General features: G+C 45.9%; 1 protein-coding gene across 1 annotated transcript in view; it reads right to left on the bottom strand.

The window, feature by feature from the left end:
• LOC104544891 (transcription factor HIVEP3-like) overlaps positions 1-25,773 on the bottom strand; it is a 59,947-nt gene that overhangs the window by 12,158 nt on the left and 22,016 nt on the right. Inside the window, 2 exon segments of the mRNA XM_010189894.1 lie at positions 46-144; positions 8,548-8,723. Of these exon segments, the coding sequence (XP_010188196.1) occupies positions 46-144; positions 8,548-8,723 (275 nt within the window).

Raw genomic sequence — 25,773 nt, forward strand, 5'->3', positions numbered from 1 at the left:
CTCTCTCCGCAGCAACAGCAGGTTTATAGTGTTAAAGGATTTTACCTTCTTCGGCTTCCAGATCCACCAGTGAAGATACCAGCACGCCCATCTCCTGACATTTTTTGCTGTGGGCCTTTGACTTCATATGTTTAGTCAGATTCCCTGAAAAGAAGCAGAAAATGTATTTTGGTTAATAAGGCTCTTTTATTTATTTTTTTTACTCATTTTGCAAGCTCAGCAGTAACAAGTTAATAATTTGACTCTGACCCAGACAAAGGAGGCCTCTGGCTCTCCCCAAGCCCCCATCCATTGCAAATACCCCCTGACACAAGGCTAAGTCCTCCCTTTCGTTCCTTTGCTGCTGTGCTGGGGTGGAAGAGTTGTCAGGGTTGTGTTACCTTTCAGGTGTTGTGCAACCTGAAAATGCAGCTGGGGTACACATTTGGGTTAAGGGGGGAGAAAAGTCCTGGATTGCTTTCAGCTGTGATGGTGCAGCAAAGAAAAATGGTAGGAAAATAGGGAAGAGAAGCACATCTCAGTCTTGCATCACCTCCCATCTCATCCCAACACACAGAGTCCCCTGTCTGGAGCTGAGGAGCTCCTCAGCACCACGGGGCAGACTGGCACTACCAAAATGAGTGTGAGCAATGGGGAAAAACCCTGCAACCACCCTCTGTGCCCAGCAGAATGGCTCAGATGCTCTGGCATGCACCAAAGTGCCAGACAAAAGTCCTCAGCTCCCCAGAGCAGGAGCCATGGCTTCCTCCTGAGCCCTGGGCACCAGGGTCTGGTGGCACAGAGGAAACCTCCTGAGCACTAACTGGGCCTCCTCGGGGCTGGGATGGGAGGAGCCCCTGAGAGAAGGATGGGATTTGGAGCCACTAGGTACTGCTCCGGGACCATGCGATGGGATGACTCATGGCCCTGTTGGCCTTGCAGGCCATCTCTCTAATTCTAAGTCCCACATTACAGGCAGGTTAATTAGACAGTTACTAACCCTGCTGATATCCCAGGGAAATGCTGAACAAAGGGGAATCTTTGTTGAGAGGGGAAAGAGAAAAATAAAAGGTAGGAGAAATAAAGAAAATATGTCCCATTTTGCCCTTTCCTCTCCCCCATCTCTTTATGGGTTGAGCTGAGAAGAAACCTGGGCCCTTGCTGAAGCTCCACCAAGGGCTGTTTAATTCCCAGCACAGCCCCGGAGTTGGCTGAACATTCCAAATTCATGGCAGCAATACAATGTACCACCAGCCTTCCTGCTCACTAACACGTAAGGGCAGTGCTGAACACAAGGCTTGTTTCTCTCACAAAAAAAATATATAAAATCTGAGGAAAAAATGAATTCTCACACTTTATTATAACCTTCAGCTAAAGACTGAGGTCCCTTGATGGTATCCTGCAATCCAGGGAGTACAGGGGGCCTCTATCAACCTCTCCTCCCGCTGCTCCGGATAGTATAAATAAATAAGCAACTATTCATTGGAGCAGAGAATTACCCGTGATGCCCTCACATCTCAGAAGAGTGCCATAACCATCGAGCTACCAAGTTAGTTTCTCTTTAGCCCGTGAATTATTTATTTAGCCCATTTTATACAAAATGGAACAGCTCCAACAGGAAAGACCAAGAGACAAAGGCTGACTATATATCCTCGTGTAGCTGGCACCCACTGAGGATGTGGATTCAAAGGATATTTAATAATTCAAATGCAGCAAAACAGCTCCAATAAGGAAGATTTATTATTGTTAAATGTTATGCCCTAAATACCCTTAGCCCCATGGTTAGGACACTCAGGTAAGAGGATGAGGCCAGCTTGGCTCAGGTCCTTGCTCCAAATTAGACCTCTCCTTCTCCACTTTGGACCAGGAGTTTTGTTGTGGACCCAAGGACACCCAATCAGACAAGAACATGCACTCATGGACACCTCTGGTTCCAGTGAATCACCACTGTTTTGAAGTGAAAAACTGTTTCACCAAAAAGTACCCAATGAGTCCAAATTGTGGCCTCATGGAAGTGGAATTTAATTTTGGACCTAACAAGCAGAAAGACAAACTGACTCTGTTGAAATCACACCCTGCTGCTGCTGCCCATCCGTCACAGCACATCCCATCTCGGCTGGCAGAAATCACCCATCTTTCTCAGTCACTACAGCAAAACCCTTCTCTGGATTCTCTCCCATGATAATAAACACAGAAAGTAAACCCAATGTGAGCAAGGGGATGTTGGCTAAACTCTGGTCTGTGGCACCTCGGGCATTCAGCTGTGATCCCCACGATGAGGAGAATCACAGAATCATTTGGTTGGAAAGGACCTTTAAGATCATCAAGTCCAACCATGACCTGTCCACCACCAAACCATGGCCCTCAGCACCTCATTTCCCAGCTTTAAACTCCTCCAGGGATGGGGACTCCACCACTGCCCTGGGCAGCCCCTACCAGTACCTGGTAACCCTTTCAGTGAGTAGTGGGGAGGGGAGATCCACTGGGCATTGTGGCGCTACCAGATCTCCAAAAAAGGGATTTGTGTTGCACAAATCTGGCTTTGGCTAAACTGGGAGGGCATAACCCTAATTACTCGGGGGGTGGGGGCTCCTGCTGAATGCAATGTTTTGGGCAAGACTGCAGCCATCTCATCCTCGAGGGCAGGACTCTGGTCCTCAGAGGCACACAGTGGCTAGCTGGCCTCGGGTCCTCAGAGCCACACAGTGGCTAGCTTGGCCACTTCAGCTGTCCGGGTCTGGTTATTCGGACAAGCCTTTCCCATTGCTCTGCAGCCTCTCCCTGCTGCTGTTGCAGGGTCTGGGCAGACACTGGGAGCCTGGCCAGGACCTCTGCAGCCTTCGCATCACTGCTCCTCTGCTTTGCCTCACTCCACCCCGAGCAGCCGTTCGGGCTGACAATCTCTGCCAGGAGCCATCAGCGTCACTTCCTTCTTTATTTTCTTTCACTGGAGGCGACTGTCCCTGTGCAAGGCATCGCCACGGCTTCTCCTCTTCCCTCCCCCTGCGGTGCCTGCATGGGCAATGCCAATGTGCCAATGACTTTATGCAAAACACCCAAGGACCAATTCACAGCAAGTGTTGCTTTCTTTCCCCTTCTGCTTTTTTCTGCTCTGCTTTCCATCTTCCTCCATCCTCATTTGCTTAGATAAGGCAATACCCACGCACGCCCATAACAAGATAAGGCTACAAAGCTCCTGGTGCAAATCCCTCTCAGGCACGGTCTGTCCATGCACAGCACCCTGCACGCACAAAGAAATCCCAAAAATAGGGCTCTGTTGTCCCTTCAGAACAGGGAGACTCAGGAATGGATTCTCCTCTGACCGAAGTTTGCATCCTCTGAAGGAAGTTACAAGCCCGAGGCTTATTTCCACCAGCTGAGAAGCTGAGTTATCCATCTTGGGAGCAATTTGGAGGACAATGATGTTTATCTTATCAGGGTTCTTCATACAGTTTGCATTTTTATACCCTTTAATTAATGTTGGCAGGATTAAATGCTGAAGTCCTTCGGCAAATCTCCAGGAAAATCAACACCGCTTTGCCTAAGTAAAAGCTGGATGTGAATCCTACAAGGAAGGGCTCTGAGCCACTTGTTGCCTTACAGAGTTCTGCCTCCCAACTTAAAAAGAAAAAAACCCACATAGCATTGCTTCCTTGGAAACAGTGAAAAAAAACGTATTTAAAGGAGCAAGAGAGAAGCTCGCAGGCAGGGAAGCTGGATTTAAATAGCAGAAGAGTGATATTGAATCCTACTCAGGTAAGTGGTCCTCACTAAGGACTGTTTACCAAAAAGTGTCCAGATTTGAAATAAACTGGCTATATCTCACTAAATTCAGGAATCAGTGGAAATCGTGACCCCACCCCAACTATTGCTGCATGCAGCATCAGCACAGCTCTCATTGCGCCTGCTTGTAACTGTGTATTATCGGCTGCTTAAGCTCTTCTCTCAAGGTCTTATTCTGGACTTAAAGCAGCTTAAATACTCATGTTGTTTTGAGAAAGCTAAAACTTCAGTGTTCCAAAAGCACTTACAGCAGCTTAATCGGGATTAGAAGCAATTTCCCATTTAAATTAAAAGAGGGAAATTAATTTTGCCAAATAGCCATTATCATATTTTAAAGGTGGTGGAGTTAGACAAAAAGCAGAGAACAGAAACATTAAGATTTCTGGAAAAATTACCCTGTCTGTATTGGGCACACACCGCGTTTTCTGCTTCTCCTGTTAAATGTGAACAATTTAACAACAACAACAAAACAAAAGGAAAAAAACCCCAACAAATTACCAATTGCGTGATCTCAGCCTCCAAGGTGATGTTGTGATAAAAACATTCACAGCTTCCCAGGACTTAAGTATTTTCATATTCCTCATTTAAAATAATGTGCAAGGAGAGCAACAGCAACAACTCCCATTTTGCTGTGAGATGCACTCACACACCAGAACCAGCCCTAGGCCAAGACTCCTCATCCCTGATAAACCCTTGAAATAGGTTTTCAGTGCGATTTTCAAGCCTTGATTTAGGTCTCTGCATGGAGATAATCTCCCCAAGTGAGAGTCTATAAGAAAGCTTAAACTTGGATAATTTATTGGGCAAAATATTTCAATTTTTAAGAATTTTGTTACCCCTTTTTATACTTCTGACTTACAGATTAAAGAAGGAAATTTGAACATCGAGCCTGGACTGATATAGGCTATAAAATACTTGCCACCTTCTGAATCAAGCTTGTGTTAGCCAAAAACTAATCCTCCAGAAAGGTACCCAGGCTGGGTTTGCAGATTTCGAAACACAGAGAATTAGTGTACTAATAACTGCACTGTTTAAAAAAATAGCAGCTAATATTTCACTTGAAACTTTCAGTCTTTGACTTGCAGTCCTCATTCGGGGGTTTTTTGGGCTTGGTTTTTTGTGTCTCCCTTTCCGTGGTGAGTCACGGAGCCCTTTTGCCCCTTTATGGACCCTTGAGCCTGTTTCTGTTCCCAGAGACACACCTCACACACCAGGCAGCCGATTCCTGAGGACAGCTCTGTCCCCATCCCCACGGAGGTTTGGGACACCCCAAGGAGTGTGGGGACCAACGTCGGGGATGCTCGGACCTTTTCGCTAAGGAAGGTCCCAGTTCACACAGGGTGCAGGGATGTTTTGCAGCTCTGCCTGTCCATCTGCCCTGCTGTAACTGCAGTGAATTCTGCTGGAGCTTTGCTGTTGGACCTGCTCTGGAGTTTCCAGAGGAGGCTTAGCACAGCGCTGAGTCTGCTCGAGCAGTAACAATAATAAACTGCCCAGCCATAACCTTGCCTTTGAGGGCTGAGGGGGTAATGCATTTAATATATCAACATGTTCAATAACCTCAGTGCCTGCCATATGCTGATTTAAGGAACTGCAAACTAATTCATTAAAGGAAGCCCATGGCTGAGGACATGCAGAAGTCTGGTGTCTGGAAGCTGTGAGTGGACCAGACTATCAAATGGGGATCTTCAGCCAACAGGCACTGATGTCCTTTACACAAGCACCTTTTAAATTAATAGGAAGATCCTTGTCCCTTCTGATCTCCAAGCAAAAGCAGCGGCATCAACACAGCGAGCTGCTCCATATGCCTTGTCCAGAAATTTTAGGAAATCAAGTAATTGGGACGTGAGAGTCTGATGTGAGAACAGAAAGTGGCTGTGGAAAAGGATAGTGTCTGCACAGGAAGGGAATTAACGTGCCAACACTGCCCCGTGTCCCCAGGTCATCCAGGAGGAGTGAAGAAAGGGGCTGGAGATGAGTGACAGGGGACAACTGGTGGCTCCTGTGTCCCCACTGGGGAAGTGAGCACGGGAAAGGTTCTCCCTGACCTTCCTGAAAGGGAAAATTGTTAAAATGTCACTTTTTCCTCATTTCCTTCCTGGTAAGAAAACAATGAAGAAGCTGCTTGGCTGCTTTGAAACGACCTCATGGAGGCCACGGTAACAAACAGCATAGGAGAGCCCCACTGCAGTGCAGGTAGGGACACCTCATTAAAGAGAGATGTTTATATCTGCTCCAGAAACATAAAATCAAATAAATCTTTACAAACCAAATTTCCGAGACTGCTGTTTCCATCAGCTAAGAGAGCGTACAAAAATCTCATGGATTTGCTTTAAAATATTAATAAAAAACCCCACATTTCCCTGCAGCTCTGGAACAGCTTTGCTTACAGTGACAGAAATGCACAAAAAAGCAGACAAACAGCATAATTAGCGAAAAGGGGGAAATATTTAAATATTTATAACACTTTCTTTTGCAAAAGTTTTCCTAGTTCTTGGAACACAGATACGGATTTTCAGGGGTAGAGGGGGAGGTACATTTTAACTATATAAAGATCCTCATTAAAAATAATAATAAAAAACCCCATTAACTGCTTCCAGCCTACTTGAGAGTTTAGAGCATTAGATCATGCTGGAGAGATCTACCACAGCCCAGATGAAGACAGCTCCACAGATATCCCCTGGAGCTTACTCTGAAGGCTAAAATTAACTTTGGAAAGTTTTTTTTTGATTTCTAAAAGGGCTTCAACTCAGCTTGTATTTTTGCAAGCGCAGTCCGGCAGCAAGAGCTCCAGCTTCTCCATTCTGCAATTAACCCTGGTTGCAAAATTGCACAGCAGGAAGGAGGATCCTAATGAATCAGGGCACAGACAAACTTCTTCTGCAAAATAAGCTGTGAAACCTCTGGTTCTGCAAACCCCCTGGACTCCATCACGAATGGCAATGGCTCTGTAATGGGATTTTAATTGACTTTATCAGCACCCAAGGCTGATCTTTTTCTCTCTCTCCAGTAACTCTTCCAAAGGTCCGTGTGTCTTCATCAGCAAAGCAAATGGCTTTTACACAAGTGCTGCAAAGTGATGTGGAATATAACCATGCCACAGGACACAGCCAGGGCCCTGACTGCCACCCCCTTCCAGCAAAGACCCAATTGCATGCAATTCCAAATTACCATCATGCAACTATTTCTCCTGAAATCGATGACCTGGGGAAGTTCTGCCACTCATGCATAGGCAAACAGATGATTTTTCATTCCAATCCCCAAGCTGGGTTTATTTTCTGAAGGAAGCATTTCCATGCATGCTTCCTGCAAAGCCAAAGAAGAGAAGTCCCTTGGAGGAAAGGGTCTCTTTCCAATGTGCATTTGGCACAGTCAGTGCTGACACTTCGTGTGCTTCAAGGGAGCAGAGATGAAGAGCGAAGCAGCTAAAGAGGTGGTGAAAAGGATGATTTGATCACAGCGTCCTGAATAAAAGCCTCACAGAAGCATGGTGGAAAGCAAGGTGAAGTGAGGGGAGAGGCTGAATGGATTCACCTCTCAAAGGAAAACGTCAGCACAAAGTAACAAAAGCAAGAGGGAAAGAGAAAGAAAATGGATCAGAAATAGCTCCAGGCTGGGAGGGAGAGAAAGAACCATCGCTCGGATCTGCTGCATGTGGCTGATGAGAATTTGGCCTCAAATTCAGTATCACATCCCCATGCTCCCATACGCCCAGTGATGACCAACACGTTGTTACCCAGAAATCGCCCGCCAGCTTTACCAACACCATCAGCTCCAGGCACGGCCCACCCCGAGTCACCCGGCGTCTGGGTCACTCATCTGGCATTGGCGTCCCCTCCACCTCTGGGTAACCACAAGCACCCAGGGCCTCCTCCCCACACCCGTGCTTCCTTGGATAGCGCTATTTTGGGGGGTTATTATTGAGTAATTAACTCTCCCAGCTGCGTCACCTTCTGAGCTTTGCCACAATGGAGCTACAGACAACGGACATTTGATATTTATGCCAAACTATAATCAAGAAACTGAACGCGACATCTTTACAGCAAGACTTGCTGCAGCCAAGGATGGAGGGGAGATCTGTCCGACCCATGGTGCCAGACTCTTACGAGAAGCTAAAGGGACCTGGGCACCTCTGGCACTTTTGAAAACTTTATCCACAGTCCCTTGGAAAAGCCTGCATTTCGCATGTGGGCTTGCGTGTTCCTGACAGAGCTCACTCGCACGCTCGCTGAGGCAATGATGAAGGGCGCTCGCAAAGAAAATCTGGTGGTAGTGAGGTTGTGGATCATTAATGGCGAGATGTCCTGGGATGGAGGCCTTTAGAGAGAAAGCCTATTGATGCGATATAGAGAATGTCGAAGCTACATGCAACTGCGAAGGATGAAAATGTGCAGCGCAAACAGATCTGGAGAGCTCTGGCATAAAAAGCCACCCAAAGGCTGTCTTCAGGTGCTCGGTCAGGGACGTTTGTCTGCACCCAGGAGCTCCCACTCCCACTCTGGGGTGGTTTTGTCCATAAATCCCTGCCAGCGAAGCTGTGTTTCAGGATCATCCCCTTCAGAAGCACACATCGGATGGCGCAGATGCTGGCACACAGCAGCTGAACACGGGGCTGCTCCTCTGCCAAAAACTTCAGCCAATTTAAGACTCCCTCATCCCCCTCCCTCTGGCTCTGGGGCTTTTCCAGACCCTGGGGAGGGCTTCCCTTCCCCTTTGCCAGCACCCCCAGGAAGGTTTGTAAGTCAATATACTGAGCAGAGTTGCTAGGAGCTGACTGTCTCTTACCTTTGGTTTTAAAAGCAAAGTTACAGTACTTGCAGACATATGGCCTGACGTCTGTGTGCGTGCGAATGTGTTTCTTCAGCATGCTGGGTTTCTTGCAGCGAATTCCACACTCCTCACATACATACTTCCCTCTTCCACGGCCTCGCACATACACATACTCTTCGTTTGATTTGTACCTATGAGCAACAGGTGTCATAATAAAAAAAAAAAAAGAAGATTCCCACCTCAAAAGTAGTCACAACTTTCCTGGATTAATTCAGCACGTTATTGACACCACCGGTCTCATTTACCATTTGCTAGCTCTGGGTAATTAGGCTAAATTCAAAATATCTCCAAAAGCTTTTGCCCAGATGCCTACTTCCTCTTCAGGAACATGTTCTTATGTCCTACATCTGCTTCTCTGTAGAGACAAATAGCCCAAAGGCTGAGATCCAGGCACAGGGTCACCCAAATATCCCATCCTCAAACACAAACGGAAGCACTCATAATAATCTGAATAAGGTATTTCACAGTCCGGCCTGGCTGCATGAATCACATCTCTCTCAGCCTATGCTGTGTTTTAAAAGATGCACATTCTGTCATGGTACTATGCAACGTAATGAGAAAACACATCCTGGCTAAAGTGCTTGTGATAAAACCTTTCTCACCCATTGGGACAACAGTAAAAGCCACTTGAGAAGACTGCGAGGCCACACTGCCCGAATAAGACACCCAGAATGGACACAAAGAGAAGAAAACATCCATTTTTTAGAGATATTGTGCTAACGCTACATGTAAACACCACAGAGCCCAAGCTTTTTTATCTTTGGTACAACATCATGACTCAGGTTTACCCAAGAGAATGAGATTGGTCGTCCTTCCTTCACATTGTATATTCATTTCTTTTCTGGCCACGCATTAGTGCATAGGGAAGGCAACATGATGTGGGGTTGAAAAATATTTGTGAGAGTGAGACAAATCATTTAGCCTCCTGCCGCTTCGCAAATGGAGTCTGTAATTTCCTGTACTTGCAGCACAAGAAAAATAAGGTAACACAAAATTGGTCCCCTCAGATTTTTAAAAGGCCGAGTTTTTGAAGCGTGGTACTTTTTGCAATTCCTGGTGTTTTTCTATCTAGTATAAATTATGTCTGGATTTCAGAAATCTCCAAACATTCACTTTTGAAAATCAGGTCTTCTAATGCATCTTAATAGGGGATCTGAGAACACAGACTACCATCAGTCTCCATCAGTAATTTCCCAATAAAGCCTATTCCAAAGCAAAATGGTGAGAAAACAGCAGCCAGGCTGAAGAGAAACTGGATAGAAAGAGCAGCACTAGGGATGTGGGCAATTAAATAAGTGAAGGCATAGTAAATCTCATTTTTAAAAAAGTATTTATAATGCAAAAAAATATTTAACACTGAGTAAAAAATACAGAAAGACCATAGGAGAAATGTGAGTAGATGATGCTTATGCATTAGGGTCATGAGGTTGCAGATCGTCTATGCAGGTTCAGGCACAGACTAGAGAAGACAAAGGAAAGACGGGTGTCTAAATGGCCCCAATCTAGCCCAAAATACCAAGAGCAGCACCAGCATAACCAGGTCTCAGCGTCCAACAGCTGCATGTGGGTGAACACAGCTCATATTTCTGTCCTTCAGTATCATCAAAAGTTCTCCAGACCATAACCAGGGTCATCTGGTAGCCCAGACACTCCTACATATTTTATCTCACGTAACTGGAGCCAGACCAATGCCATCTACACCACCTTCCAAAAATAACCAACCCAAAAAACTACAGTAAACCCACCCAAAAAGCCCTTCATCACAGGTTCTCATTGTTTGGGCACAGGGGTCTGAAGAGCACACAGTGACCATCAGCCTTCGCCCAGGGTGCCCAGCCATCTCCATTTAACCCTCCAGACACACATAATTAGTTACCAGGGATGGCCAATGTCTCTTCTCCAGTCAGTGACTTAATGCAAAAGCAGCAGAAGGAGCAAAAGGACTCCAGGAACCCCGATTTCTCTTCTTCTGTTCACATTTGTATTTGAGGCTTCCTTCTGCCCCTCCTTTCTTTCTGCCATTCTGCTGGTAATCACCTTGCCATTTAAAACATGAAACTGCTCCTTTATCAGCCTTGTACTTGCACTACCCTTAATTACACTCTCACATGGAAATCTCTAAGCAAGTTCTTTGTGCCCAACAGTCCCTCTGCCAGCCTCATTAAAGCTATCAGGGCTGGCTTCTCCTGGATAAAAAGGGCCACGTGATTTAATCTGAAATTAGGCATTGCAGCTTATCTGACACTCTGTGAGACTGAGCCATCCTACAGCTCCCTGAGGCCACGTGTAAAGCAGGCAGGGAGAGGAGAGGAACAGAAAAAGAAAGGTAACCTAAAGAAATACCAAGCCAGACAGCAAGAAGAAAGCAGAGGATGTGATACTGCCATAACATAGAGAAGGCTTCTGCAAATGCCATCTGTCTACATGGAAGGCTATAAAATATATATGGAGATAATTATTTCAATATGAAACTGGTTTCTTTGTGTATCTAATATGCTCATCCAATTTGCATCAGAGACACAAATCAGTGACAGCTCAATTCACAGAAGATCTCCCCCAGACAAGGGATCTCTCTGCTCCGTAATATTTGCTGTGCCCGATGCCTCTGAACCCCACAGCTGGAGCTCACATCCACATCTGGGCTGCTCCTCCAGAGCGCTGTGGCACTCATGACCCTGTAGTTATGAATTATGTACTCACCCCTCCTGCATGTCACTGCTCCCATCTAATACTGAGATGATTTGAAACCCAGGACTTGAACTGGCCATGACGAGCTCGGAGGCTAATTTAGGAAATAGTTCTTTCAAATAGACACACAGGAAGATAAGAATTCAGTAATCTGATGCATTTCTGAAAGGTTCTTTGCTGTATTCTCCTAGTAAATGTGCAATTGTTGAATTATGTGCAATGATTACAATCACTTTTCAGAGCAAGAGGAACTGGCACAGCCACGGCTACGTCGGTGCTACCATAGGCAGTGCCAGAGTCAATGGTGGCCCCAAAACAGGCCATCACTGTCCGGAGGCACAGGAAACCCAACAGTGGGAAAACATGAACCTGAGAAAGCTTTGTCTCAGTCCTTTCCCTTAAACTTAGTCAAAACCTAAAACCATGAAGCATTTATTCCTTTGCAGGCTTTAGGAGGCTTAGCTCTTCGTATCTGCCATTACAAATATCTGTCTATGCTTTTTAGCCACATTTTTTTTCACAGTGCTGTGAGACACATCCAAAATCTCCAAGTGGCTGCAAACCACATGCTAAAACCTTGGAGAGCAGGGGGGAAGGAAGTCTGGGGTTTCACAGGAAGGGACAGCAGGTTTCCAGGGGGCTCCTTGCTTCACTACCAGACACAGTTGGGCTGAACCACCCCTTCTCCTGTCTTCTGCAGCCCTCAGGTATGTACTTTGCCCTGCAAAGTCTCTGCTGATGTGACCTTGCTCAGCACAGCAGCTGCACTTACATTATTTGCAAGTAGGCAGCCTGATTTTGTGAATTTCCAGAATTTATAAGCTCAAGAATGTATTATGGTAAAGAACAGCTTTGCAGCGACTGAACAAGTCTTTCCTTGACCGGTTTTGACATTTGTTAAACTCACTTGTTTGTTTTTGGGATTTCAGGTCCATAGTAACAAGAGTCAGAAATCCGATCTCTTTCCTGAGCCACTGCATTTAGTTCAGTCGAGTGAACCGAGCAGCTCCAGTTGTTCCCTTCAGTGCAAGTCTCTGCTTTTATTGATGGCCCATTTTATCTGTCATCAGGCTGCCCACTCATCTGGCTTGGCTACGTCTTTCGGAAGTTCCTGACAGTCTGCCCTGGTATTAACTAATCTAATTTATGTTTTATGCCACCTGCAAAATTTGCCAGATCAATGATAAATGCATCAGTATTATAATGTAACTAATTACTAGCAAATCTATTGCCTTTCTTACAGGTCCCTCCTAGATGATTAGACCACTTCTTCCACAGTGACACCTGCAATACCACTGTGACACTGAGTGCACAGCAGAAATCCTTATCCTTATCCATTTTATGCCCTAGGAAACACAGGACTGCAGCCTGTAAGGATCACCACACACAGGAGCACGTCCCTAAGGCCAGACAGTTACTATGAAATTTCCCATACCTCAAGCCAAGCTACAGCAGAACAAACAGAAGGATTTCTTTACAAAACCCAGACCAGACAGTGTCATTTCCAGGTTTAAGCATCATAAAACTTCCTAGTATCCCAGTTCACCAGACAGGGATATTGCACCAAGACAAACAAAGGAACTTCCGAAGTATGACAGAGCAAGACAGAGCAAGAGCTGGGTATGGGCATGGGAGGCCCTGCCACAGAAATCCCCTCTTCTCAGTCTGAAGTGAAGGATATTTGCAAACAGCAGAAGCCAGTCTGAAGTGAAGCTGGAGAAGACAAAACTCTGTGCTGAAGGAGACACTGCCATGGGTTAGATCAACACAGGGAAGCCTGGTAAGAAGGTGTCACTATGAACATTAACTTGCCCTTGAATCAGCAAGGGTAGCAGCTCAACCAGCAGCTCAAATAATATTTCATACAATCCCAGCATGGTTTGGGTTGGAAGGGACCTCACAGCCCCCCCAGTCCAACCCCCATGGGCAGGGACACCTCCACCAGCCCAGGCTGCTCCAAGCCCCAGCCAACCTGGCCTTGGGCACTGCCAGGGAGGGGGCACCCACAGCTTCTCTGGGCGACCTGGGCCAGGGCCTCGCCACCTCACAGGGAGGAATTTCTTCCCAATATCCAGTCTAAATCTGCCCTTTTCCAGTTTAAAGCCGTCACCCCTTGTTCTATCACTCCATGCCCTTGTAATCAGTCCCTCCCCAGCTTTCCTGTAGCCACTTCAGGTCCTGGAAGGTCACTTTAAGGTCCCCCTGGAGCCTTCTCTTCTCCAGGCTGAACAGCCCCAGCTCTCTCATCTGTCCCCAGAGCAGAGCTGCTCCAGCCCTTGAGCATCTCCGTGGCCTCCTCTGGACCCGCTCCAACAGCTCCATGGCCTTTTTGTGTTGGGGACTCCAGCACTGGACACAGCACTGCAAGGGGGGGCCTCACCAGACCAGAGCAGAGGGGCAGAATCTCCTCCCTGGCCCTGCTGGCCACACTGCTGGGGATGCAGCCTGGGATGGGGTTGGCCTTCTGGGTTGTGAGCACTCATTGCCAGCTCATGTTGAGTTTTTAATTTCATTTAACACTGGCAGAATTACACTGTCCATGACAACCACCTCACAGGCAGCAAATCCAGGGCTTCTTCTGCTTGCTACAACATCGAGGCAGGAACTGCCTCCTGCCACAGGTACAGCACAGTTCCTGGAGTGGTGGGAGTCACTTCGAGTGGACTCCAACACATCTGATGACATCTGATGACTTCTGTATTTTGTGTTTTTAAAATGAAGTAAGATGTAGGTAATGTGATCGGTTTATGAAAAGCAAGTGTTGGCAAGACACAGCATGGACTGGCAGGTAAAGCAGTGGTAAAACTTCTCATGACTAAGTAATAGATCTTAGTAGAAATACATAGTTTGGTAACTCATTTCTGTAGATTTAATTTTCCCACATAAAGTGGGATCCTCTTCACAAAAGCCCTTTAGTGATCTTCTCTGTGTAAGCAGTTCTGGACTTGCTGACTTTTCACATTTATGTTCCATCCACATATGGAGCCCACATCAACTATCTGTCACTTATCAGGAAATATCTGTGTAATAGTTGGAAAGCATTGAAGAAGAATGCATTATTAGCAGATGGAAACCCCATTTGCCTATGCTGGGAGAGATACCAGTCAAGGGCATCCTGTTGCAATTTTTAAAATCTACGAGAATTGACTAATCTTGCTTAGAGAACTGAACAGGTAAAGTTATTCAAGTGCAGAATATTGTTAATTCTATCTCAAGTCATACCAAAAGCAGATCACCCTTCTTCAAAGAAACCCTTTAAAGCATCTTGCATAGGAGTGTCTTCAGCCTCCCCAAAATGCAGCACCTCCAAGAGAAAGGTGTTGCTTATGAGAATCCACTCTGTTTGGGTAAAAAGAGTTGATGGTCAAAGAACCATCAGAGTTCTTGCATGCAGCCTCCTGTGTGCTGTGTGACATGGACTGCAGGACAGGGACAGCGTTCATGCAGACCCCAGCACACGTAAAGCACAGGACAGCATGTCTGTGTGTATGGAAACGGGCATTTCTTGTCAGTGCTGGTGTCCCACAGAGCAAAACCTCCCCATTTCTTGCCAGCAGTGCTGATCACCATGACTGCAAAATGCACATCAATTCAGCAAGAAACTCTAAAATCAACTCCAGAAACAAATGCATCCTGCTCATTTCCTCTCTATGGGAATCTGAGCATAGGCCAGACAGGAGGAGGAGGAGGAGGAGGAGGAGGAATTTTATGGCATTGCAAACAAAAAATCATCAAACAGGACAGTTCAGGCCTAAGTTACCCTTTCTGCTTTTTATATCCCTGGTGGGTCCTGCCAACTCCAATTTTACCTAAGGCAGTTTTCCACATTTCTTTGAATGGGGAACAATAATGCGGGTGTATCCCCAGTGTGCTCTGGTTGCAGCACTGGCAGCACGACCTCGGTGGCACTGGGGCTGCGCGGGACATGCCAGCTGCTGCAGAGGAGACGCTGGCACTGTGGGTGGGCAAGGCCCCGTCCAAAAGCAGATCAGTGATTCTTCAGCATGCCTATGAAAAATGAACCCATATATCATCGGAAAAAAGCCACAGGAGCTGCTTCCTATAGCACTGCCCTGTGAGAAGGCAGCCAGACCACCAGGATGTGGGGAGGTCCGTGTAGAAACATCAAACCAAAGGAAATGGTTCTGTGATTCTGTGTGAAATCTCTCTGGATGGGATCACATCTGGGACCCTGTGTCCAGGTTTTTCCATTTCCAGATTTCAAGGATGTCAGAAAAACAAAAAAAAAAAGAAAAAAAAAAAAGAGGTAAACAACATCTCTGGTGAAGGGGATGGATGCAAAGCTGGGAGGAAAGCACACAAGAAGCGGATGATTCAAACTTCATACTGAAACATAGACAGTAAAAGGTCTAGGGACAGATTAATTATCTGGAAAGATGTATGTGATGGTCGGGATGGAGGGACATTTCTTTATTACTGACAGTTATCCTAAGAACTACAGAATTAAACCAAGAAATGAAAAATTTAAGCTAAGTGTGAAAAAAGATGGCGATGTCTCCAAGTAGGTTTACCCTGCACAAAGGAGTGGATTTAAGCAGTTTAGCAGCTCTTGCATGTTCAGCCTTTAAAGCACCCTTCACTGGACACAGCTTCGTGCTGTAAATCCACTGGAAAAGCTGACAAAAATCTTGACACCTCTGTAACACACACAGCGGTCTCCAGAGGTAGACAAACAGCCAGAGCGAGAGCAATACAGAAAATATGCATAAACAACCCAAATCCACACAAGCTCTCACTCATATAAAAACACAGGCCAGAGAATTAGTTTTAAAGGCATTTCTCCATCAGCAAAAGCAAATCCTTTCACCAGTAGAGCCTGTTTTGACTGAAGATGAGTTGTGGGTACCAACAGGATCTGCGACTGCCCCAGGACACCACCAGCAGCTCCATCACCTGAGCCCTGATGGGGACCTGGCCCTCGAGCAGTGTGGGATGTCCAAAACAGACCATGAGACTTCAATTAAATTACACCAACATAGAGCAACACAACACCAGCAAACGTTGTATATGGATGTAAAACAGTAAAAGCAGCATGGTTTTATATTACTCCTCCAAATGTTATGCTTGAGTGAAAGCTTGATTCAATTTTGGGTTGTGGCATCAGGCCTCTTCTAGTCTATTAGAAGCAAAATTACAGTTATACTCATTATGGCTCTATCTGCTGTTATACAACTTCACCCTCTCTCTGCTTTAATCATTTAATTGTCATTGCAAACCGCTATAAAAACACATCTATTTCAGAAAGAAATCAATGTAAATAGTACTATGCTGTTTTATACAAGCTGAAAAGCTGGCTTTGATTACTAAAATGCAATTAGAGATGAAACCAGGCTGAAAAAATGAAAGCACATTCACTGCAAGGTGAAAGTATTTGAGTGCAATGTGCGTGCATCATCCCTACCAGGTGGCCAGCTTTAGCCACCTAAGCATGAAGAAATGTGGAATTACATTGATTGTGTGCACGGGCTAATTAGTCCCTTCTGGGCTTCCCTTCCATTAAGCCCAATTGCAAGAGCAGGGAGGTAATGCAAAAACTTCCAGAGCCTCTCACATCTTGTTTAATGACTGGGCCGTGTGTCCCTGTTCTCAGAAGATGCCACGTAAAAGTCAAACAGTTATTGCAGAGCAATACGGACGCCTCATCCCATCACCACATCAGTGGGAAAGAAAACAGAAAGTAATTAATTATAGCTACTGCTGCGGTTTGTAATGACAGGGACATCACAGAACATCACATCTGCCTTCCACCTCTCCGTGCCCTAGAGATTTCCCAAAATTAGAATAAATAATTTAGAATAAATAAATTTCCCTATATTAGAATAAATAAATCAGAATATTAGGAAAAAATATTCAGCTAACGCAAGGCTGGGCTTTGTTTCCCAGCACTGGTTGGACAGGTTAGGTCAGGATACAATTGTCCACAGGGGCAAGCACTCACACAGGGCACTGCTCCAACACCACCTTTCCCAAGATCAAATACAAACAGAAGAAAATACCAGCTTAAAAAAAACACTGCCACAAACTCATATTCATGAAATATTCATGGAGAAAGTCTAGCATGGAAATCCCCATAGATGACCTGTCTCAATCCCACTTCTTCCTCCTCCGCCTCCATCAGAATTGATTAAACAGTTTCCGGAAAATCTGACATTAATGACTCTGTCTGACTCTGAGTGACTCTCGTCTGCCACGGATACTCCTTGTTCTCAAAACAGCTCTTTCTGCAGCTATTTTTCTAAGTGCTATGAGTGATCCTGGATGCCATCGCTGTTTTAATTATGCGCTGCCTTCTTGTCCTTCTGTCGCTTGTCGTGTCAAGGAGGAAGGGCTGTGTGTAATGGCTTTAGTCCAGTAAGGCTTCATTTCTCAGTATTAACTGCACTCTCTGCAGCAATTGTGTTTTCGGAGGCACATTAGGGCCTGTAACATTTGTTTGTCCTAAACAGACAATCAAATTATGGAAAAAAACTGTTTTGGAGTGAGGTCAGTTACAGCTCAAGAATTATTTCAAATTGAACTGAGGATGCTGGATGGGAATAGCCAGTGTAAAGAGCAAGCGCCTGCATCAACGCTTTCTGCTCTTGTTGCATGGTTATTGCCTCCAGGGTCAATCTCCCCTCTCTATTTTCATGCTGCTACCAATATAATGCAGAGTTTATCTTAGCACAGTTACATTCAAAGAAATTATCGTCATGAGGATGTGGCTTCTGAGATACACAAACATAAATGCACTTTGTTGGTGCATTTCTGTATAGAGAACCACCCGTTTTTGACAAAAGCCCCCTTCTGGGGTACACAGGACACCTCGCTGTTGAGGCTGGATACCATCACGTTACATCTACCTCCACTTTTATTTAAAGTAGATTTTTTTCTACACCATTTACTGAAAGGTAAATGCTATTTATTAGCTTTTTTCACATTTTCTGACTTTTTTCATTTGAGAAGCAGAATTTTCAGTAGCCCAGCAGAAATCCAGTCCTTTTCAAAGTCAAGCCCATTCCTTAGAGTAATCTTGACTTGAGCTGGTTACTACTTACATGGGTAAATACTACCAATACTTCAGGCTCTAATTAATCCATTTATTAACTGCTGAAATTCACACACTGCCAAATTAAGTAGATCTGTGGTGCAACAGTCAGTTGATAGCCATATTCTGGCAAAAAATTCTGCTTTCTGGAGTGACACTTTCCTGTAACTCAAAGTTTATTCCAGTGACAATGTTAGAGAAATGCATCTTGTCTTCTGTCACCACATCTGATACAAACCTTCTTGTTCTCCAGCCTATTAGAAATGAATAAATATCTCATTTACAATGTACACCTCAAAGGAACTGACCGGTGGGTCTTGGGGACAGGGACAGAAATAAAATCACCACTGGCCCCTTATGCTCTCCATTGCTCCATCGCTTAGTTTTAAATTATTAAGAAGTAGAATTTCGTCATTTCACTTGAGAAACAAACTCAACTGACACTTAACAGAAGGCTGGGTTGGGTTGTTTTTTTTCTAGTATTCCATCCAAAATTATATTTACATTGTTTCACCCAGTTATTGCTTAATCTTCTCCAAGTAATTCCTCTGCTCTTAGAGATCACTGACCCACAAATGGAGCTGCCCCATCCATGGCCACTGGAATTACTGGTAGGTAGGGAAAAAAAAGCATTCTACTGGCTTTGACATTAAATCTGTAGTGTAGCAGCCAATGCTGTAAGGTCTTTAACACGGAAAACATATTTTATGCTCACCCTGAATGCTAATTGCTTTTGTGGGAAGACTTATAAAGCTGATACCTAATGAGGCTGGTTGTTTCCTTGTTAAAAAAAAAAAAAGGCAAAAGCCATGCCGCACATTTTTAGAATAAAACACTGTTGTGTTAAAAAAGCTGAATTTCTGCACATAATGAAAAACAGTAATTAAGACGAACACCACACAAGGGAAATTTAACGGCATTGTTCTGCTACTGGTCGGGAGCGAAGCACTCGGCTCCCCCGTGTCCTGCTCCTCCTGTGGTTATTTACTGCTCCACAGTGGGAGCACAAAGTAGGGGGGACAGCGCTGAATGGGGCATCTGAAAATCCCTTTACACTTCACTAAGTGGGACAAGAAGCAAGGAAACTGGGACCGAGGTCAGCAACGTCCACTGATAATTCATGGGTCCTAAGGTTATTTCACGTACTAGAAATAACCGCCTTGCCAACATCACTGGAGAGCTACGAGCTGCAACATGAACAGACCAAATAAATGGCAAAGATCTCAGTAATGGTGATGGATAAATGGAGCAAATGGACACCCTGTCTTATACAATCCTTGTCTGTACTTACTGCTTGGCCAGGCCACATACTTAAATCCCCTGAATACTCCGAGTAAAAGAAGGGAAATTTCAGCCATTCTTATTTCACGAAAAGTTGTAAGGTATTTCAAGAGATGAAGAAAAGATACCTTCTGATGAAGAAAAGATACCTTCTGGTGCAGCCGACTCACTCAAGGAAATTTTATAAGCTCCCTGCAAGCAGTGGAGCTGCTCCTCCTTCCTCTTAGAGAAGGCTGCAATGTAATAGAGGGATCACTGGTTACTTCCAGCTTCCCTTTGGTACCAGCCACCTTTAGTCATGCTAATCATGGTGTTATTAAGATATGCACAGACAGAATATGAAGGACTCATTCTTCTATATGAGAGGCACAAAAACGGCACAGATAAAACCCATTCACTCATGGATGTCTGCTATGTCATATTTGTGTTCCTCTTCTTGTCTCGTGGGGCTTCAGCCCATCTGGCTCACATTTCTGAAAGACTTTGGCAGGGACACCTTTGCAGAGACTTCCTATATCTTCATTCCCACCGCTCAGTCAGCCATGGGCTTTGGGAGCATCACAGAAGAACATCAGGAATGGTGAAAGAAATTAAAACTTCCTCTCAGGCTCCTCTGCCTCCACCTTCACACACTGGAGATGTCCTCCTTGGGGAATGCCATCTCCCTCTCCGGTTTATATTAAGAGGCTACAGATTTCAGCTCTCAATGTAGGTGTATGGGCACTTGGGAGGGGTTGCTGCTCGGGAACTGTTTTTATCCCCATCCTTTTGTTACTTAGCAATAGGAACCCAAACACTTATCCTCCAAATGTAGAAGGCTTCCAGCAGCTCCGGCAAGGGTCCTGCAGGGAGTATTGGATTTCATTCACTTCTTCACCAGTGACACAGATACCCATCCATAAACTGCTGGCACAATAAAACCTGAACGTCTGGGACTGCCTGCCATTAACAATAACACAAAGTCCATCCAAGCAGCAGCCTGGTTACACTTTGAAATAACAGGAAGTGCCTTGATTTCAAAGAATCTTGGACACGAACCTGATATCCTGCACATAATGGAATAACTTCTTCAAGAGAAATGCTTGATTTCCAAATGTCTTCACAAGACAGCCCAGACAACCCTACTGCCAATCCCATGTGAAGCTCCAGCGGAAGCCAGGGAGCTGATGTGAAGCAGAAGGGTGTTTTTGCAGGAGAAATGGTCCCTGTTGGAGTCTCAAGCCCTTCAGAAAGACTTGGGAAGAAGGCACTATGGATGGGACTGGCATCATCAGCCAAGTCCTTCATGGTTTCTTGCAACCTGCATGTTCCTGGGCTGACCTGGAGGTACTGGAGCACCTCTCCTTGCTAACAGGATCCTGAGGGTTCCTGCCTGCTGACTCTGATGGGTTACAAAACTTGGCTCTGCCGGCTGCCGGCTGCTGGGAGGTAGAGTGGAACAGACTGGTTTCACCGAGTCTGACACCTCCCTACGTGAGGTCCAGCTCCCCAGTGAAAGCTCTTAATAAATAATAATAATAAAAAATGACAATGATAGACCAGATCTGCCTCTCTAGCATGGGAGCCAAAAAGCCTCTGGCTATACTGAAACACAGTGAACAAAAGCAAGTCCAGCTGCCTGGTCTTTTTTTTCCCCAAAGGTAATAAAACCATATACAACACCATAGAAAAGACAATCTGAGAACCACTAGTAACAAAAATACTCTGTAAGTATCATTTTCCAGTCTGCTCTTGTCCTTATCACCACTGGGTATTGATGGTTGATGAATTTCTGATCTCCAGATATAAATACCACTGACAAAATACCCAAAGCCACTTAGGTTATTATGACACATGGACATCGCAGAGGATCGAATGGTTTTGGCTTAGATTATCACCCACAGGTAGAACATCATGTCAGCCCTCATTCTGCTCTACAAGACCTAGGGGCTGTCATTATTAATGAAATTCTGTACATTATTCTGGTAGAGAAAAATGCTTCAAGGAAACGCGAGCCTCAGACTTGTCCCAAGCCTTCACCCATCCTTCAAACTGGATCCGAGACAAATCAATTTGTAAAAAATGATTTAATTATTCCTCATTTCCTCTGCTTCCTGTCTCCTGTCAAGGCCAAGCAAGGAAATGAGGACTAAAATCCCAAGGAGGCCCGAGACATCATCACTCCAACTGGACAGCAGAAACACCAGGAACTGCATAGGAAAGCTTTGTCCTACCACATCAGATTGATTCCAGACAGGTAAGAGACTCCAGATGAGCTGAACACCCCCAGGCATCCACCTGGACCAGCGGGATCAGGAGATTTTAAGCTCTACTCATCTCTACTAATGATGAGCAATCACCATCGTGCGGGGAGGACCTGTGTTGTGAAATGCCTGGCAAGAGGCAGCAACTTGTGGTCCCACTGAGTCGATGAACACCAGGATGCAGGCTGTTGGAAAGATGCTTTTTTAGTGCTTCTACAGCCAAAATACAGTCCTCAGGAAACTCCAGGGCTGCTCACCATAGGGTGAGGAGCACCTCTGAAAGTCCCCTTCCCACCCCAATGCTCCTCCCTGGGGCATCTCCAGAATCAGAATTTCTGACTTCAGTAACCAAAAAAGTTTGTGATCTCCCTCTTCTCCTGCTATTCCTGCAAAAGCCAAAGGCAGCTCAGAGAGAGGGAGCTGGATCCTGTTCTCTCTTGCACATAATCAATGCAGCGATTGAGGCAGCTCCAATCACACATGCAGAGGAACTGAAGGAAACAGGGCAGCACAACAGTAACCAGGGGCAGACCCTTCATTACCCGTGATGATGTGTGAGGAGCTGAGCAGAGCCAAAGTTGTGCTTGCAGGACAAAACCCTCATCTTTTAACTTGGAACCGAAGCACATTAGATACCACAATTATTGAGGAAAAAATCTGGAAAACCCATACTGCTATTTTCCCAGCCATCTCTCTGCAACTGAACTTACGAAAAGGAAAGGAAAGGAAAGGAAAGGAAAGGAAAGGAAAGGAAAGGAAAGGAAAGGAAAGGAAAGGAAAGGAAAGGAAAGGAAAGGAAAGGAAAGGAAAGGAAAAGAAAGGAAAGGAAAGGAAAGGAAAGGAAAGGAAAGGAAAGGAAAGGAAAAGAGAAGAAAAGAAAAGAACCACCTCTCTCTTAGGCATTTGCTTTCAGCTGGTGCATTAGATAATTGCGGTGCAGACGTTTCAGTGTATAATGATTATAATAATAATAAAAAAATACGATTATGCCAAGAGCACACTCTTCTGTAGCTTAAGCAGTATCTGTGCTTGCCCTAAGTGATTCCTTTTAGAAGCCCCTAAATATTCTTCAGCCACGGACAGTCTCACTTACATCCTGCTAGCTTCAGAAACCACTTCTGCTGCTACAGTTTTGCAGCACCAGATAACAGATCCATGACTCGCCAATGTTTTCGTAAGCCCCAGCAGCACAGCGGTTCTCACGGGACCATCGCTCTGCACAAGGGGCTGGTGCAGGTCTCACCACTCTGGTGGGGAGCCCCCATTTTTTAGGGATGCAGTGCAAACCTCCCTCGTCCCCCCCATTCCTGCAAGGGCCCTGAGATCACACTGGTCCCTCTGTTCCCAGCCGTGATGCCCGTGGTCTCTCCATCGCCGCATGGACACGCACCCGGCAGCGTGGGTTTCTCTCCAAGGAATGCGGTGGGAGGAGACTGGGTCCCAGATCACTGATGGGAAATGCTGGGGGTCCAGCCACCTCCCCTGTGGGTCGAAAGGGACTGCGAAATAATCCCGCCTTGGAAAGTTTCCCATGGAAACATCACAGAGATAACACACAGAGAGAAAAACGTGCTCATGTCTGTGTGTGCAAGCAGCATAGAACCATAAGGTTTGGGGGAGGGGGGGCAGTGTTTAAACAGGATGAAAAATGTATATAAAAAACAGTCCCCTGAGAGCCCCAAGGTCTGCTGGTGACATTGAAGGGTTTTCTCCTTGAGTCTCCAGTTGAGTGTTCAGCCCAAAGCAGCAGTGGCTGAAGCTGTCAGGACACAGCAGTTTTCTGGGAGCTCACAGAGACAGAAGCTGGGAATTGTGGCTGAGAATCTGTCTGTGGCAAACATCAAGATTATAGAGGTTTTTTTCCTGATCATTTCTGTACCACAGAGTAGCTGCTCCCGTTACCCTCCCTTCCTGGGTCAGAACAAGGCTTCTGCAGCCCTGCCCTCTCTCTTCTGCACACAGCAACTTTGCTCCCCAGCGCTGCAGGTCCCATACCTTGCACAAGTAAGAAAGGAGTATTTTCCAAGGCAGGAACACTATTATCTGTCTTGACATGGTGCCTATGAGCCCACCGTGCAGGCACTGCACACAGAATAGAAAACTGGTTTGTATCCTACAGAGATCCTGCCCCGAGGATATATGAAGATGCAGCAGATGGACATCATGGTATGGGAAAACAACAGGACAGCAATGTTATTTCTGTAGACATCTCAGAGTAGAGGTGAGTTGAAGGAGGAAAAAGAAGGTTGGCAGATGTTTTCAGTGAGCTCTTTCCAGCAGGGAGGAAAGGTTTGAAAATGTCATACACAAGGAGTGGAGAGCATTGTCACCATTCAGAGACAGGGGATGGCATTTTTGTAATCAAAAAGAGCTGACAGGCATGGAGCTGAGCTGGGGAGTAATCAGTGACACCAGCTCGTGTCTGAGGTGACAGGGAACAGCGCAGGAGGATGCAAAGAGGGCTCTGTGTGCACAAAGCACCGGGGAAATTACTTTTTCCTTCCATTTTCCAGAACAGCCTGAGACAGACCCAGATTGCCACTGGCAGTATGCAGAATAGGAACTGGATGAGCATCTCATGATTTTTGCTTCTCAGGAAAGGTTGCATTTTAGAGCTGTGCAGGAAGGGTTGGTAAAGTGCAAACACGGCCTGAATGAACCAGGGAAAAGCCCTGCACGAAGAGAGCTCTCCCAGACAACATCAGAAAGGCGCTGATTTCAAGCGCAATCATGCAAAGGTGCTGAGGATGGAGACCTTGCAGCACAGCAGGTTGAACTTGAGCTGATGCTTAGGGCATGATTCCCCTCCTTTCACCTCAGTCATCTCCAAGCTGCCTACCCAGGCCAAATGAGTCCTGCAGACAGGAATACTCCATAGGCCTGTTTGCTCTGGTGGCATCATCCATCCTATTTACAGCTGCTGCTTTTGCATATGTTCATCAGAGAAGAAGAAAGCCAGGCTGCATCACCTGTGCAGGCTTTCGCAGAGGGATCAGCTACATGACAAAGCCAAGCAGCTCACAGCCCTCTCCTGGCGTGGAGAAGCTGTTCCCCTCCCAGCAGAAAGACTGGGGAGCTGGGATCTGGAATAACCCCTGAGGAACAGAGCAGAGATCTCTGTTCCTTCCTTATCGATGAGCTGGCACCTGGAATGGATCTGGATGAGCTCAATAGCACATGGTTTATTGCAGAGAAGACCCAGTCTACTCAGAGTGTATTACACCCAGGCGTAACGACTGTTCTTCAGGAACCTCAGAAAAGCTCTTTGTGCACTAACACTTCAGGATATTTCCCTTCAAAAAAACCCATGATTGAAACATCACATCAATCTCTGCCCAGAACTCCTTCTCTCCATATTTCGTGTGTGCGCGAGGGAATCTGTCAAATGCACCACTCCATGATGCTCAGCTTGGCTGAGACCAAAATACTTTCCTGTTTCTCTCCAGGAAGTTACAAAACCAGCCAGCCTTGCTTATCTTACAGTTGTGGCACTTTTCCCAAGCCAAGGAGGGATGCACAGCCTTCCAGGGGTCTCTCATGTTCATGTCTCCGTGTGGGACAAATGGGCTCACTTCCAGCTCAGCCTCTGCTGCAAGGTGTGCTGCTGTCTGGGGATGCGGCGACACTAAACCCTGCAAGGATCCGCAGCAACTCCTCCCTGAAACCACACGTCTTCCCCTCTCTTGGATAAACACCGAGGGGAAGGAGGCTGCCAGCAACCACCAGCGCTCGTGGGATCACCATCCGGCTGGGAGATCCCTCGGCGGGGCCATCTGCAGGGTTGCTTGGAGCCATCTGATCCCAGGCATGGTTCGTGAACCCTCTGCTCCTGCTGTGACCTCGGCTGCTGGAGGCCTCGGCGGTTCTGGTGACACCGCTTGTGCTTCTGGAGAGACACAGGAAGGCTGCGGAGACCACAAA

Source organism: Mesitornis unicolor, unplaced genomic scaffold (assembly GCF_000695765.1).
Source record: "Mesitornis unicolor isolate BGI_N332 unplaced genomic scaffold, ASM69576v1 scaffold188, whole genome shotgun sequence".
NCBI classification, from domain to species: Eukaryota; Metazoa; Chordata; class Aves; order Mesitornithiformes; family Mesitornithidae; genus Mesitornis; species Mesitornis unicolor.